The following is a 16352-nucleotide window of genomic DNA, read 5'->3' as shown; positions in this document are numbered from 1 at the left end:
CTACCCCCCCCCTCCCCACCCCCCCCAGGAGCTGCAAATGGTATCTGCCAAACAGATGACAAAGTACCTTGGACTGAATCACACACAGACAGCATTTTGTGCAGAACGCACGGCCCAACTCTTGTAATTACTGTTTATAGCTGCCCAGGGCTGACCATGAGAGGGCAAACCCAAGAGGAAATAAGTTTCCTGAACCTTGGAGAAATGGCTGTGTGTTAATTAAAGGGTAGGACGGGTTCTTCTCAGGCTCCAAGTTGTTCTTGAGATCACAGTTCACAGCACGTTTTCTCTGGAGGGAGTGAGTAGATAATTGGGATTTTTTTTCTTTTTTTCTTCCTTTTTTTCTTTTTCCGTTCTCCATCCCCCACCCCTCCCTGGTGTGGCCTTATGGCCTTGAACCCGCGGTGAATTGAAGAGAGAAGGAAATGGATATGTCTGACCCCAATTTTTGGACTGTGCTCTCAAACTTTACTTTGCCTCATTTGAGGAGTGGGAACAGGCTTCGGCGAACACAAAGGTAAAAACCGCGGGGATACTTTGCCTGGAGAGGGAGTGTGTTGGCTTTGGAGGCGGCAGGCTGCCTGAGCCCCTTAGCAGCTGGGGTTCTGTTGAGACGGTGGGAGTTTGAAAAGTTTCTGTCCTGCCAGGGGGGCACTGTTTCAGGTATTCTGCCATCCTCGTGGATTTCCTGGGTAATCCTGGTGGCCTGTGCTTCCAGAGTTGTTCTCCTTTTGAAATGTGGTCCAGGAGATGGGTTATGAGTAGAGGGGAGAGGAAAAGGGGAGAAGGATACTTTGTCCAAGTGTGTCTCTGATCAGATCTTATTCATCGTTTCCTTCACCCAGACTTCTGAGGCTTCTGCTGCTTTTTGTAGAGCCTTTCAGATGTTACTTTGTATTAAATACTTGACCTTTATAAGATGCAGATGTGCAATGCAAAGATAGCTCAAGATAGCCTGTTTCCTATTGTCTTCTTAAAAGAGACAGGTCTGAATAACTTTGCCATTGTGGAGGGTTTTTTTGCTTTTGTTTTTTACTGGTTTCCTGACGTTTATTGCTAATAGATGTTGGCCTTTTCAGTTTGTTAAATACCTGATAGAATAGGTGGAGGAAAAGACCATTGTTAAATCAGGATGAACCTGGTGGCAAAAGTGAAAAGCAGTTCAGAGTTCGTTGCGGACACTCAGATTGAAAGATGATTTCAAAGGAAGCGTTTCTCTTCTGTTGTGTCCAGCACAGAAAGGTGGCATTATTGTGTTTTTAGAGGGACATGCCTTCTGAGTTGCTTCAGTATAGATTCTTAGTTTTTCTTCCAAACTTGACTTGCACATACACGTGAACGTGCATAAGAGCAACGGTGCGGCGGAATAAACAGGATGCTGGCTATCAGATTTGGAGCTTCTTAATCTCTGGGCCCCAATGTCTCAGGAACACAAGAACATGGTGTATTCTCTTTTTAATATCTGAAATGTTTTGTAGCATAAATGCAGATACGTAATACTTTGGAAAACTTTTGAAATTTCCTGTCGTATTTCTTAGATTCCAGAAGCACCCTGGAATGCTCTCAAGTGTTGTATTTGTATATGCGCATGCATACACACACGTATAAAACACATACGTATATGTTTGACTCTGAGTAGATTTTAAAGTCATCCTACCTTTAATGCAACTTGGACAGCATTGGTACCAATGAACCACGCTAGATTCTAAACTTGTGCTATTTAAATAAGGTAAATGTGCTTTTCTTGTTCTGCTCTATATGTTCAGAGACCTTATCTTTTGGTGTTGGTCATTTTTGTTCAAGGTGTGTCATCCACGCACCACCACCCCACCCAGCAAAATAAACACAACTAGTTAGTTGACGAGATAATGCTGTCTATGAACAAGCCCACTACTTTGATGGCAATAAAGGCTTTAACTTCTTATCTTTTCAGTTTGTCAAGGGCCCTTAAATATTCCTCAGTGGTTTATTCCTGGCTGTGATGCAATCTCTACTGTCACCTGGAGCCACTTCTTCTGCCCTGACGTCACACCTGTGTGTCTGAGCCTGAAAAGCAGCTGGAGCCTCTCGTCACCCTATGTACCTGTTAATATTATTGAGTGAATTATCAGGCCAGTCTGACCCTGACTTTCCAGCCTAGGGTTCTAGTTCCGGCCCAGAACCCTTCAATTCAGACAGCTCACACTGACAGAGAGCCTAAGTTTTGAAGTCGCTTAGGTTCTTCCCAGCAAAATGGGAGAGTGTGGGAGGGCTTTCTCTGCTCGCCAAGTCATAGACCCGTTTTTTCAGTTCAGGAAAACAGAAAAGGGGACGGATTTTCTTCCCTCCCTTCTATTAGTGTAGGTTGTCACAGCCTGTGTGTTGCTGGGGATTTCCAGGATTCCCATAGTTTGCAAATCGGTGTCCTGGAGATCCTCTCTACACACATCTACTTACTATTGGTCTCAAAGGACCAGCGCTGCTTTATATTTATTATGTAGATTGGGAAACATGAAGGGCAGGTGTCTTCCTGGCCAGGGCGGTGTATGTAGCTGTTGCATTCTCTTATTATACAGTGATCAATTCTGGCTCTGTGTCCTTCCCTGAGGACATGTAGCATATGCTTACAGTAGGACTCTTCCCACTCTCTGACCTCCCTTTCCTGCTCTGAATCCTGTCTCCTCCAACCCCCACATTGACCCCATTCCTCAGCTGGCTCATCAGGTTCCCTTCATCTGTCCCTTCAAAGGACTTCACCATCCTCAAGTTGTCCCTTTAGCCAGCCTCATTGTGACTGCGGCCGATGTCCAGATGAGGACCCTAGCCCTCAGGTGCATGTGCTTTGCCCTGGGAATATCTGTTGCCCCAGCCTTGCTTTTCTACACCCTTGCTCACTTGGTCTGACAGATCATTCATTTTACATGTTTTTTCCCAGCTACTTGTTCTGATTAATTTAGCAATTTAGAGGACTTTACCTTAACCTTTTCTTTAATATCAGCTCCTTGCGTCTATCAAAGACTAAAATCCAGCTTTGAGCATGTGATGGAACATCTTAGAGCTCTTTGGGATAAGATATTTGCATCACTCAGACAAAAAAGGGAGAAGTTGAATGGTTTCCCATTCTTGCCTTAAGTCTGTATCGTACAGGACATTGTCATCATGGAATCCTTTCTGATTTGCTCCATCACATTTGCCTTGCCAGTTCCGCGTGACACTGGTTGGTTGGTTTGCTCTGCTAGAGGAAAACATTGAAGGTTTCTTTTCCAGCATGGCCTGCCTGGGCCTATAACTTCTACATCCCTGAGTTCTTGGAGAGAGGATCCCACAGACCTAATCCGAGGCCTACTTACTGTAAGAACACAGTATTGATGAACTGACAGCCTGATTCCTCATCCTGGGTCCCAAAGACCATTTATTGATCCCTTCATTCTTTTTTGTCTTGACTGTGGCAGACAACACTTGTCTGGGTCCACACTGACTTTGTGTTTTGCTGTAAAGCTCACATATTCTGTTGGACTGGTATTTTTTGTTTCTAATCACATCGTCTTTATTTTAAGGGAAATTCTTTTTTTGTAATTTTATGAACAGTTTTATAAATAATCTATAAAGTCGTAAGCCCTTCAAAATATCCTTCCTTTCTCTTGCCTTGCTGTCAAATTCTGTGAATGATCGTAAGTGACACAGTCTTAAGGTATATACTTCTAGGGAATTTTTGCATGGAAAAAAACCTCATAGCTTCTGCCCACAGAATATTAGCAAATCAAATCTATCTAGCACCATATAAAAATAATTAAGCATCATGACCGGTTGATCCTGGGTATACAAAGGTGTTTCTTCACCAGAAAATCAGTGGAATCCATCACATGAATAAGCTAAGTGAGGATTATCACAGGATCACAGAAAAAGAGCTCAACAAAATCCAGTACTCACTCATGACAAAAACTCTTGGAAAACCAGGTACAGAGGGCAACTTCCTCCACTCGATGAAGACTATCTACAACCTACACCTAACACCATAACTTACTACAGTAGTCCCCCCTAATCTGTGGTTTCACTTTCTGCCATTATCTGTGGTCAGCTACAGTCCCAAAGCAGATGATAGTGGCCAAATACTGGTTCACACTGCCTCCATCATTCGTCTCGCTTCCTCTCATCACGTAGACAGTTTATCATCTCTCATCATCGCAAGAAGAAGGATGAATACAGTATAATAAAGTTTGAGAAACAGAGACAGACCATATTTGCGTAACTTTTGTAACACTATAATTATTCTGTTTTATTAGTTACTGTTGTTAATCTCTTACTGTTCTAAATTTATGAATTTTGTTATATGTAGAGGGGGAAAAAGTGTGTATGTAGGATTCATTACTCTTTGCAGTTTGAGGCATCTTCTGGAGGATTTGAAACATATCCCCTGTGAATAAAGGGAATTGCCATAGTGAGACGCTTAAGATTTTCCTTGCTAAGATCAGGTAGAAGGCAAAGATGTCCCATCTCATCAAGCACTCCTTTTTGACAGGAAACAGTTTCTTTTTTGATGTCTGCTGTGATCTCCTTTGCCCCTCGCTCGTTTCCTCAAGGCTGACTCAATACAGCCCTCCACCTGCTGCTTTGAGGGACAGAAATTGATGGCTGCTTCATGGTACTATTGATGTTGATGACCCTTTTCTGCTGTTGGATTAAAAACTTTTGGGAGGAAGAAGATCAAGCTTCTCTTTTACTTATATCACATATGTAAAGAACTGGTTACCATTTGATTTATAAATATTGCTGCTCAGTTTTGAGGGGCAACTTTAGTTTTGCTGATGCACAATCTAGAGAATCTAGAAGACACTCAATTTTCAACGTTAAGAGTCTGAAATCTGTCATGTTTTCATTGGGCTAATGTGACAGTATCCAAATCTCAGTGACACCTAAATCAAGTGTCATTGTCCATCCCAATGAGCAGCTTGTGACTCAGTTTATCACTTGGAACAAATTTCCTAATGTATTTTGTCAAGAACCCATGGGATAAAAGTTGGTTTGGTTTTTTTCTTTTTTAATGTTTTTTCTTTTTCTTTTTTTTAACTCCTAATACTCAGCAGTTGTTCTGAACAGCAGGTACATTCAGGGATCTTTAACTGCCGTAGTTGCCAGAATGTATTGAATTTTTATGTATGCTTCATCTTCCTTTCAGAAACATCTGTAGTGTTTGATGAGTTTTTCTTTCTGTTTTCCTCATGAATACATGTCTCTAAAAAGTATGAAGAATACACTTCTCTCTTGTCCTGACACGTTGGGTATTAATGAATTTGTACCCACCCCTTTTACGGGAAGTCCCGTTAAATCCACATTTACTGAGCATCTATTGTGTGCCTGGGCACTGTGGCCCAAAGCTGAGTCATAGGCTTGCCTTCAGTGAAGACATGCAAATGAATCATTGCAAACCGGGGGAATAGAGAAGTATTTGTAAGCTAGATATAAGCCATAGGAGTGGTGAGTGGGTAAGAGAGACTTTGGTCCCAGAGAGCCAAAAGAGAAGCCATATGGAAAAGGCAATACCTCAGGGAGGTTTTGAAGGATAGGCTTCTATTTATCAGATAGAAGGACAAGGCCTTCCCAAAGGGCAAAAGAAATGGTGTGTATGAAGACACAGTGGCCTTAGCAACAGAATTTAAGAGACATACATAGTTCAGTATTGCTGGAGCGTAAAAAACCAGAAGCATAACTCAGTATTGTTGATGCATAACGTTTGAAGAGGCAATCTGATATACCACAGTGGTGAAGAGGATTGATCTAAAAGCCAGTTCACCTGGGTTTGAATGAGATTGGGCAAGTTCATTGGACTTTAGTTGCTCCATCTATAAAACAGGGACAAGTAAATTACAAGGTTGTTTTAAAGGGTAAAATATGCTCTTGTGAGTAAAATGCCTAACACAATGACCAGCACATAAAAACTCTCAGTAAATACTCAGTATTCACATTGTTACCATCATTATCACAAGAGGATGAGTAGTGGGCAATGAGGCAAAGGAAGAGAGCTGAGACACTTGCTATTTGTGGGAACTTTCTTGGCCTTTACCCAAAAGGAAGGCTTATCTGGCAGCTCTGGGGATTTAAGGTCTGCGAGAGGAAGGTAAGACCTGGAAACGAATTCATAAGTTATTGTAGTAGCCTGTCGAAAAGGTTGTGGAGGCCTTAGCAAGGAATATGGTGAGATTAAGACTTTGAGAGACACAAAGGGTATAAAGTTGATAAAAGTTGATAAACCATTGGCTCTGAGAGACCAGGACAGTGGCCCTGGGGATTGTGACATGGAAGATGAAGGAACTACCTATACAAAGAGGTGTGGAGGAAGGGAACACAAAAGAACTTGTACTCATCTTTTTGATCCCCAGAAGCCTGATTAGTTTAATTTATTGAGCATCTAATAATGTGTGCTGAATATAAGGGAATGTTCATTCCTTCACTCAGCCAATATTTACAGCACCAATATCCTGGGCTGGGCAAGGGCTATAGCGGTGAACAAGACAGAATGCTTGGGCCTTGCAAATAAACGAGCATCTAAATAAATCAATTGTCCAATGGCGATCAGCGTTCCAAAGGCTTATAAGTAAGTGCTGAGAAGGGAGATTCACAGTGGGGGAGGAGCTCCTTTAGAGCACGTGCTCAGAGAGTGTCTTTTGAGAAGGTAACATTGAACAGGAGACTTAAAAAATCTGAAAGAGCCCTGGGTGGGAGCTTTGGGGGTTGGCATCTGGAAACCGCAAAGGCTCTGAGGTGGGAAAGAAAGAGCCCCCAGACAGGCAGTTGGGTGTGTGGATTCAGGGCACCAGGGAGGCTGTACCAGAAACAGTAAGCTTGAGAGTCATCATTAGGACCATCTTAAAAATAGGGTAGATTATTCTGTGGGAGAATAAGGTCGCTCCTTTTAAGGAGTGCGCAGAGATGCAGGCAGGTACAGCTAAGGAGACTTGAAGGAGAGTCTGGTAAAAAGGAAGTCATGGAGTGTTCTCATCGAAAGCTCTGACGAGGAGGACAGGGAGCAGTGTCACTCATAGACAGACAGCACGAATGTATGCATTGTGTCTGACAACGGGGAAGGCATGGATGACCTCAGCATGAAGAGCAGTAGCAGTGAGGGGTGGGGGTGGGGCCAAACCCCAGAAGCCAGGAAATAGTAGTCAAGTGAGGAATCCCAGACCATGGGTGGTAACCATTCTCTGTGGGTAGCTACCTAAAGCAGTGACACATCATTGTGTCCTAGCTCTCTTCCCTGAATCATATCCCCTTACTCACTGTTGCTCACTTTATTGTCTGCTTCATTGCCCAAATGGGCAATGACAGTTTCCTTTCTACCACCTCTGCTGGAAGCTCAGGCTCTGCCCACAGCCTTGTGAGTACCTCCTCTCTAAGCACCCTTTCTTCACATCACAGGCTCTGAGTGCCCGAAGTTTCCTCCCCCTTCCCCCCACTTGGTCTCCTTCTGAGCTTCAGCCCTGCCTCCGCACCCCCTCCCCAGCGTGTTCCTCAGGAGGCTGAAACCTGGCTCACTCACTGGCTTCCTCTCATCCTCTCCATGCCTGACCTGCAGGCTCGGCCCCTCCCCGAGTCTCTGCACCCCTTGCCTCCCACTCCAGGCTCTGCCCAGGCCTGTTTCATAAGTGCTTCCTTTCATCCCTCTCCTTTCTTCAAGCCCCAGAATGTTCTCTGCTGGCTAGATGGGCCTGCCTGTCACTGCAGGACCCACCCTTTGGTCCGCCCCTCATGGTTCGCTCTCACATTGGTAGTATTCGTTGAGACCTTCACTTGTGGATTTTCCTCTCTCACCCTCTAAGAGATTCCCTTAGGGAAGAGCAGAAAGCCAAGTCCCCAGGCCAGGAGCTTCCAGCAGCTCTCTGAGTGGTATCTGGGGGATATCCTTGCCTCCCCACACCACAGCAGCTTGTTCTTCCAGACTCCTTACGTATCCTGTACCCTGTTAAAGTTTACCACAGACAAAGACATGAGCCGGAATAGGCGCATGTCGAAAAGGTTGCTTTTATTCTCTAGTGTGAAGCTTTCAGTAGGAGATTGCAGACTGTTTTGCTCCTTGAATAGGTATGTCTCTTGGGTGCTAAGAGGGAGGGAGAAAGGAGAAGAGGAAAGAAATGAGATGGGTGTGTGTGAGAGAGAGAGAGTGTGAAAGGAGGATTTAAAAATCAGTTTTTAAAAAATAACCTGTTAGAATATGGAGTCTGTGCTCCATGGGCAGGCATGAGCCATTCATTGCTAGAACTTGTCAGCATGGGGAGGAGCATATCACCAACTTCACAGTGACAGGGTAGGACCTTATATGCTTTTATGGCTTTGCTTGCTTCTCTTTACACATAGATCCTGTTATCAGAAGCCTAGGTTATGTCTTTAAAACAGAATCCTTGGGTCACCTGGGTGGCTCAGTTGGTTAAGTGTCTGACTTTTGCTCAGGTCATAATCTCATGGTTCATGCGTTCAAGCCTCACGCCAGGCTCTGTGCTGACAGTTCAGAGCCCGGAGCTTGCTTCAGATTCGCTGTCTACTTGTTTCTCTGCCCCTTTCCATTTCGTACTCTGTATCTCTCTCTCTCATAAATAAATAAACATAAAAAAATAAAACAAGAGAGTCCTAAGCCTCAAGATGGAGAGCATCTGCCTTCTAGGCTAAAAACCAAGAGATGTTGGGGTTAGGACATAACTTGAGTCCCTGTGTGGAAATGGGTCATAGAGGAGAAAACTTGGAAGAGGACTCCTTCTCTATGCTTTGGGAGACTCCTCCTTGTGCTGGTTAAGATGGAAATAGGCTGATTTCTCAGGGAGGATTAAGACTGGAAGCCCTGAGTCCCCACCTTACCACCCCCTATTACACACCCATCTTGTGTGAGTGAATATGCACAAGCTATTTTAATCTGAGCTGTCTTTACTACATGTAACCTAGTCATTTGGGAGTGACGTCATGGTAACTGAGTAATCCCTTTGAAAGTTAAGTGGTAGAGCCAAGATACTAAAATAGTCCTGGGGCTACCTGGATGAAAGTGGGCACGGGGTGTGTATAAATCCACTTATTGGAGGCACATTCTCTTTCAGTGGAAGTCTTGACTGTATAATAGCAAATTGGGTTTTGGTGATATGTGGGCCATTGTGTAACTTGAAAGATCTCTAAATAGAAGTCCCCTGGTTATTAACACTTGCGTTCTGGTACTTTATTTTCTTTTCCTCTGTCTTGGTAATTAGGAAAGTTCCCTTGTGCACTGGTTTGTAAATTCTGAAAACGTTGACCTGAAACCTCATTAATAGAACAAGAGGATCTGCGGGAGGTTTAGCCACATTAATGGCCATTGGACATGCTTATTAGAGAAAGTAATTATACCAGTATTAGACTGAAACATCATATTGTGTTCTTGTTTTATTTATTTATTTTTTTTAAAAACCTGGGCAGCATTTGAAGGTAAAAAAAAAGACTGGTATGGAGATTAGACAGCCATTAATGTCTGTCTCTTAAGCTTCACACTGCTTGGGTTGTTAGAGAACCCTGACACTTTGTACATTCCACCAACATGGTGATCTTAGATTTGTCAGTGGCTCAGATTGTGTTGCAGTCTGGGATCCCTGAGGAAACAGTACTTGCAGGCAGCCTACAGGCAAAATCCAGATCTTGGCATATGCTCGGCCAGCAACCATTTGTGTTGTGAAGTTCTTAAGTAAGCTTTTAGCTCTTAAAAGTAAGAACCAGCTTCGTGTCCCTGGAAACTTTCTAGTGTGATGCAGTAGTTCAAATTGCAGATGTCTTTTGGAGATAACGTATTAAGTTCTGAGTGAATCACCTGGGTGGAGGGAATGAGGAACTGATGACCCTTGCTGAGGTCTCCTAGGGTCATAGAATCAGAGAGAGAAGAAAACTGATGGATTCACCAGGCTCATTTTGCCAGATGAGTATTTGCTGAAGCTGTCTTTGCTATGCTTTATTCTAATTTTAAACATTACAGTGCATGTCGTTGTCTCAGGACCCTGACTTTGACCTTACTGCGTTTCTCTCTGGAGTCACCATTAGAGTATTATGTAGCCATTTTCAAATTTCTTGGCTACTAAATTTGAAGAAAATCACTAAGCTTGTAGCTGGCATAAAAATTACTTATGTCCCTTTAACATGCATACCTTTTCAAGTGCTAGATGATGGGTATCTTTAAATTAGAAATCGTAAGTATCAAATGTTCTACTTTTACAGATACATGGAGGGGTTAAGAGGAAAAGGTATGTTTGTCATGGGAGAAACTGCCTGCTGAATAAAATACTCTAGGAAATAGGGTAAATGAAACCTTTGTTACTGTAAAACAATAGCCATTAAGTGACTATTATGTAATGTTATTTCTTACATGTGATTTGGACTGGCTTGTTGATCTTGAAACTTTAGATAAAATTCCTGTAAAAATACTACTTACATTTGGCTGATCTCAAGACTTTTGATACAAAATCAAAGACTTTTCCAAGTAGATTATCTCGGTCAGACCCTGAGCACTACAGATACTGAAGCCATGTCAGATAGATTTTTTTTTTCCACCTAAGGAGTAATTTTTCCACTTGGTATTCTCCATTTGAGTACCCATCTAAATAAACACAAATTATTTGTTAATCCAAAAAATGGTTCATTGTAAAATTAGCCTACCCTTGCTCAACCACTTCAAAGGGCACACAGGTGGCAGAACAGCTGATAGACACACTCATCTCACTTGACAGGTTGACCAGATGATGGTGAATTTGCATTTTCCATAAAAGATGTATTTTTTTTTCTTCTCAGAATTTTATTTAAATTCTAGTTAGTTTATATACCGTGCACTGTTGGTCTCAGGAGTAGAATTTAGTGACTCATCCCTTACATACATCACACAGTGATCTTCACAACAAGTGCCCCCCTTACTATCCGTCACCCATCTAGCCCATCCCCCACACACCTTCCTCCATTAACCCTCAATTTGTTTCTCTGTCTTTAAGAGTCTCTTAGGGTTTGTGGTTTGTTTCCCTCTCTCTCTTTTTTTTCCCCTCTCCCATCTGTTCATATGTTTTGTTTTTTAAATTCCACATATGAATCCAATCATATGGTATTTTGTCTTTCTCTGAATGACTTATTACACTTCACATAATACAGTCAAGGTCTATTTACATGGTTGCAAATGGCAATATTTCATTCTTTTTGATGCCTGACTAATATTACATTGTATATATACTCTACATCTTTTTTTTTTTTAAGTTTATAATTGGAGGGAGAGAGAGAGAGAGAATGGAAGCATGAAGCAGGGAGGGGCAGAGCGAGAATCCCAACCAGGCTCCGCACTGGGGCTCAAACCCACTAATGGTGAGATAGTGACCTGAGCCAAAATCAGACACTAAAACCTACTGACCCACCCAGGCACCCCTCACCAATCACATCTTCTTTATCCATTCATCGGTCAAGATCCCATGTGGGCTCTTTCCATAGTTTGGCTATTGTTGATAGAGTTGCTATAAATATCGGGGTGTCTGTACCCCTCTGAATCAATATTTTTGTGCACTTTGGGTAAATACGATGAAGTTTAACTGTAGGGTAGTTGTATTTTTAACTTTTTGAGGACCCTCCATACTGTTTTCCAGAGTGGCTATCCCAGTTTGCATTTCCTCCAACAGTGTAAGAGGGCTCCCCTTTCTTTGCATCATAGCCAACACCTATTGTTTCTTGTGTGGTTAATTTTAGCTGTTCTGATACATTCTTAAGCAAAGGAAGTTTTTATCTTAGATCTCAAATGGCCTCAGTGATCAATAGCAGGACAGAGAGAGGAGGGAATAGTTTAGGGATGTTTTTGGTCATAGTTCTTATTGTGGATTCTCCAAAATGAGCTTCTATGCTTAGAAACTATAATTTTCTATATGTTTTTGGATTTGATATCTGGGGTTAGATGTTCGGACCAGAGAGTTAATAAGGGGTAAAACTTGGAATTGTATTTACTGTGATGTATAAAATTTATATAAAGCATTCTTTTGTGTAGTTGTCTTCTTTCTCATTAATTTCAGATAAGTTAATCTTACAACTCGAGGATTTTTAAGGTGAGAAATAAATAGCAGTTTGCATGAGCCTTAAAAAAAATTTTTTTTTAATGTTTTATTTCTGAGAGAGAGAGAGAGAGAGAGAGAGAGACAGTGTGAGCAGGGGAGGGTCTGAGAGAGAGGAAGAAACAGAATCCAAAACAGCCTCCAGGCTCTGAGCTAGCTGTCAGCACAGAGCCCGACACGGGGCTTGAACCCACGAACCGTGAGATCATGACCTGAGCTGAAGTTGGGCGCTTAACTGACTGAGCCACCCAGACACCCCTGCATTCCTTAACATAGGAATCCAGGTTCAAGAATTCTCTCTTCAGAAATGTTCTTAGATCTTAGCTCTTAGCAAGGTTTGAGTTCATTTTACCAGCATTGTCATTGCCAAAGTGCCTTCTAGGTAGGTAGACTTCTGTTTTCTTTGAAATTGTGATGGATTATAAATCATTTGATGACTTCTTAAAAGAAGCTGTTTACATATTACAGGTTATGTATGATTTGTCTTCCCTTTTGAGAGCCTTAATAGTCTGCTTTCTTAAACCAGACCTAGGGTGATTTGGAAGTCAGAAGGTACAGGTAATTGAGCTGTTTGGCTATTAATGTGCTGTGACCTTTTGATGTCATTCCTAGGAAATAGATTCCTTGGAATGGATTCCAGGGTTAAAATCCATGAGAAAAAGGGTTCTGACTCTTGGCACCGATAGGCATATTCAGAAATGCTGTATTCAAGCCAGAGTAAATATATAAGCCCTTTACACTTTTTTTCAGTTAGCTGAAGTTGCCTCTAAACACTTACTTTGGCATTAAGGAAGCTCGTCATGACCTATTGTTCCAGAAAGATTATATTTCTCATTTTAAGCCAGTTTTCTAGTTCCTGTATGAGTGACGTGCCCAGCCCAGAGCCGAAGAAACAGGCTTGGCTTTTCAGATCTTCCATTCTTTTAGGTGTGTCCCGCAGGCAGTGGCCTGTAGCTGTTTCTTCAGCCGCTTAACAGGTTTGATTTCAAATCTATTTAATAAGAAACTAACATGTTTGGAGGGGATTCATGGCCCAACATTTATGGACTTTGTTGGGAAGTTCCAGGTGTGTATATATCTTGAACTCTGTGTTAAGGCATATTAGGCTCAAGTGATTTCAGTTTTGTTTTCCTTGTTGTGTGTTTACCTTCTAGTCATAGACTGAGTTCCTTAGGACATCTCAGGGGGTTGATTGGGATGGGATGGGCCCCTGAGACTCAAGGCTGCACAGCTCCTCTTTCAATTTATTTTCCTTGGCTAATTTAGCAGCACTGAAGAGGAGTCAAATGATTAGAAACTGGGCCAAAAGATAGAACTTCCAAGCTGGGCAATTAACCTCTGAAACATGGGACATTGTTTATATTTAAAAATGCTTGGAGGGGTTATTTAGGACTTACGCATCTCCGTGTGATCCTTTTCCTGCTTTGTGGCTCTCAGTAGCCTGAATCACCTCTGAATCCTGGTAACCTAATAACCTAGTTTGGCTACATTTGACTTCTGTGGACAGGGTTTCCGGGATCATCACATTGCCTCATTTACTCATTTATGTACCAAATATTTATTGAGTACCTTTTATGTGATGAGGGCTTTGTTTATCACCTGGGAAACAAAGATGCATGTGGCATGATCCTTTCTTCTAGCGGGGTTGAAAGCAGTGTAGCAAGGTAATTACAGCAGCATGTGATAAACAGTAGGAGATGTACCAGCATCAGCAAAGGGAATTCAAGGAGGCGGAATATCTCTTGAGGAAGTTTGGTATATGTTATCTCAGTTTAACCCTACGTGTAATATCTATTATACAAAAGTAAAAATGGAGGCTTAAATCAATTAACTGCCCGAGTCTCGCCAGGGATTAAGAGGTTAATCTGGATAGAAACTTAACTGTATTCTTCTATCTCCAACAGAATATAGCTCTAGCAATATTCTAATTATTGAAAATGATATTTGTAAAGTAAGATTCTAGCATCTTAGGTTTTATAGTACAGAAGCCTCCGGGTAATTTGAAGATAGGTGTGGGAATACCGAGCCCCCTGATAATTTTCATCTTTGCTATAGGAATGCCACCTGCTTGCTGTCTGAGGAAAGAGAGTGAAAAATAGAAGTAGGTTTTACTTTGTTTTAAAATGCCACTTGCTAATTCCTTCTCCCATTTATGGAAACTGTATGTATTCTCCTGTGACTTCCTCATCTTAAAGTATCAAAATTGATGCTGGTATTTGAGTGGATGTGTGCTTTGAAAATTGAGGTTTTACTTATGGTATAGCTCTGAACAGCTGCTCTCTTCGAGCCCTTTTGAATGAGGAACACTACTGTACCCAAGCTCACTTTTCTGAGATTTTACTCTAAATATAAAATCCTGTGCATTCACATGAGTCTATATATTATGAACACATCTCAGAATCCTTGCTGATCTTCTCATACTACATACAGTTCATTTCCTATAAGGACACAAGTTTTTGCATCTTCTGTGACAGTACAGTATGAATGCCCAAAACAAAAAAAGATCAGTTGGGATTTTAGAGATGAATTGCTTACAGGCTTCTGATTCACTTTTTAAAAATCTAATAATTCCTTTTGAATATGCCAGGGCTAACTACCTTTTTTAAAAAAGGAGATGAGTAGATGACACTCAATTAAATACATCTTTTCCTTGGGAAAGTCGTTGTGATTTAAAGAACTAATTGCTTTGTTAAGCATAAAACAGTTATTAAAAAAAAAATGTAAGTAATCTGTAATACGCAAAAGGCACAAACACTGTGTCTGGGATTCTCTAAACCCCAGAAATCCTTCACTGGCCATCTTGTGGCTCTCAGTGGTACAATATGTGAGCTGTGCTTGAGGAATGACTGCCCCTTCCTGAGAGGGAATGGAAGAAGTCTTCCCTTTGGCTACTGTTTCACATTTTCCGTCTCTTCTTGTTCACTGCCACTAACCCAGGCCCAGGCCTTCTCCAGATTCCTAGTGACACTAGGTTGACCACTTGTATTTTCTTGATCTAGAAAAAGTCCAGGGAGATAGATGTGTTTTGTTTTGTTTTAATTAGGTTTATTGAGGTCCAGTTTAGAGACAGTAAAATCATTCCATTTAGGCCTGTGATTCCATGTATTTTGACAAAGGCCTGTGACTGCCGCCACACTTTCCATCCTCTCAAAAAGTTGTGTTTTTTAATTGTTTGATACTGCTCATATTGGATTAGAATAAGGTGTTCTGTTTTTCTCTCCCCTTCCTTCCCTTTTTTAAAACTTAGTTTCCATAGTTTTTTAAGACTAGTCTCTTTTTTCCTGAAAGTCTTTTTTCTGTTCGAGGATCTCAGCCAAGATACCGTGTTGCATTGTGTCCTTTTTAAAAATAATTTTGATGAGGAAGATGATTAACACATAGTTCGATTACTTGGTTAGTAATATTCAGGAGGTACCGGGAAACTGTGTCATGAGATTCCTGAGAGAAAAGCATAAACTACCTAAATCGTGGTGCATTATTAATGTATAATAGTCCCTTGATCCTGCATAGGTGAAGACGTTGTAAGAAACCAGGTTAACGATTTCCTGCCAGTCAGATGTTTCAACAACTCCGGGATTGTTTATTGGGCCGTGGCGTGGAAGGTTTGAAAGGTGTGTAGTTTAAGACATGGATTATGAATGTTGGAAAATAAACACAGAGCTCCAAAAGAAATCTTGGAGTTTTTCAGTGCAAGGGAGAACACAGCAAAACATACATTTTATAAAAGGTAAACTCAAGATACTTTAATTGCTTCATAAAATAATTTATCACTTCTTACCAGTATTTTTACTATATATATATTATTTATTTTTGAGAGAGGGAGAGAGAGAGACAGAGCATGAGCAGAGAAGGGGCAGAGAGAGAGAGGGAGACACAGAATCTGATTCAGGATCCAGGCTCCAAGTTGTCAGCACAGAGCCCAATGCGGGGCTCAGACACCTGGATCGCAAGATCATGACTTGAGCTGAAGTCGGACGGCTAACCGACTGAGCCACCCATGTGCCCCTAACTAAAGCACAGTTTCAATTTCAGTGGAATGTAAATAGCTTTTAAGGTGAAATGTGAACATAATGCATTCTGAAGACAGAGAATGGAGAAAATACCAACTCCCAGATTCTAGTACTCAAACATTACCAGTATTAAAAATATGTGGTTATCATTCCAACTTTTCTGAGTGCATGTGTACATATCACAAAATTCATATTTTATATCTCCTTTTTTATTAGCTGATTTTTTCCCCTTAAAGGCATTCTTTTAAATAGCCAGCTTTACAGTGGTAGAATGTCCAGAAAATTTGAA

The 16352-nt window shown here is 41.5% G+C and overlaps 1 protein-coding gene across 1 annotated transcript in view; it reads left to right on the top strand.

Moving 5' to 3' along the window:
- Window positions 1-114: 114 nt before the first annotated feature.
- Window positions 115-16352, top strand: part of MAST4 (microtubule associated serine/threonine kinase family member 4) — a 167742-nt gene continuing 151504 nt past the window's right edge. The window contains exons 1-2 of the mRNA XM_077773585.1: window positions 115-226; window positions 418-517. Coding sequence (XP_077629711.1) covers window positions 426-517 — 92 coding nt within the window. The 5' untranslated portion in view covers window positions 115-226; window positions 418-425. The remainder of the gene's footprint in view (window positions 227-417; window positions 518-16352) is intronic.

The sequence above is a fragment of the Crocuta crocuta genome, unplaced genomic scaffold (assembly GCF_008692635.1).
Source record: "Crocuta crocuta isolate KB4526 unplaced genomic scaffold, BGI_CrCroc_1.0 scaffold383, whole genome shotgun sequence".
In the NCBI taxonomy this organism is placed as follows: Eukaryota; Metazoa; Chordata; class Mammalia; order Carnivora; family Hyaenidae; genus Crocuta; species Crocuta crocuta.
The sequence above is the reverse complement of the archived record's forward strand: the minus strand, read 5'-3'. Positions and strand labels throughout refer to the sequence as shown.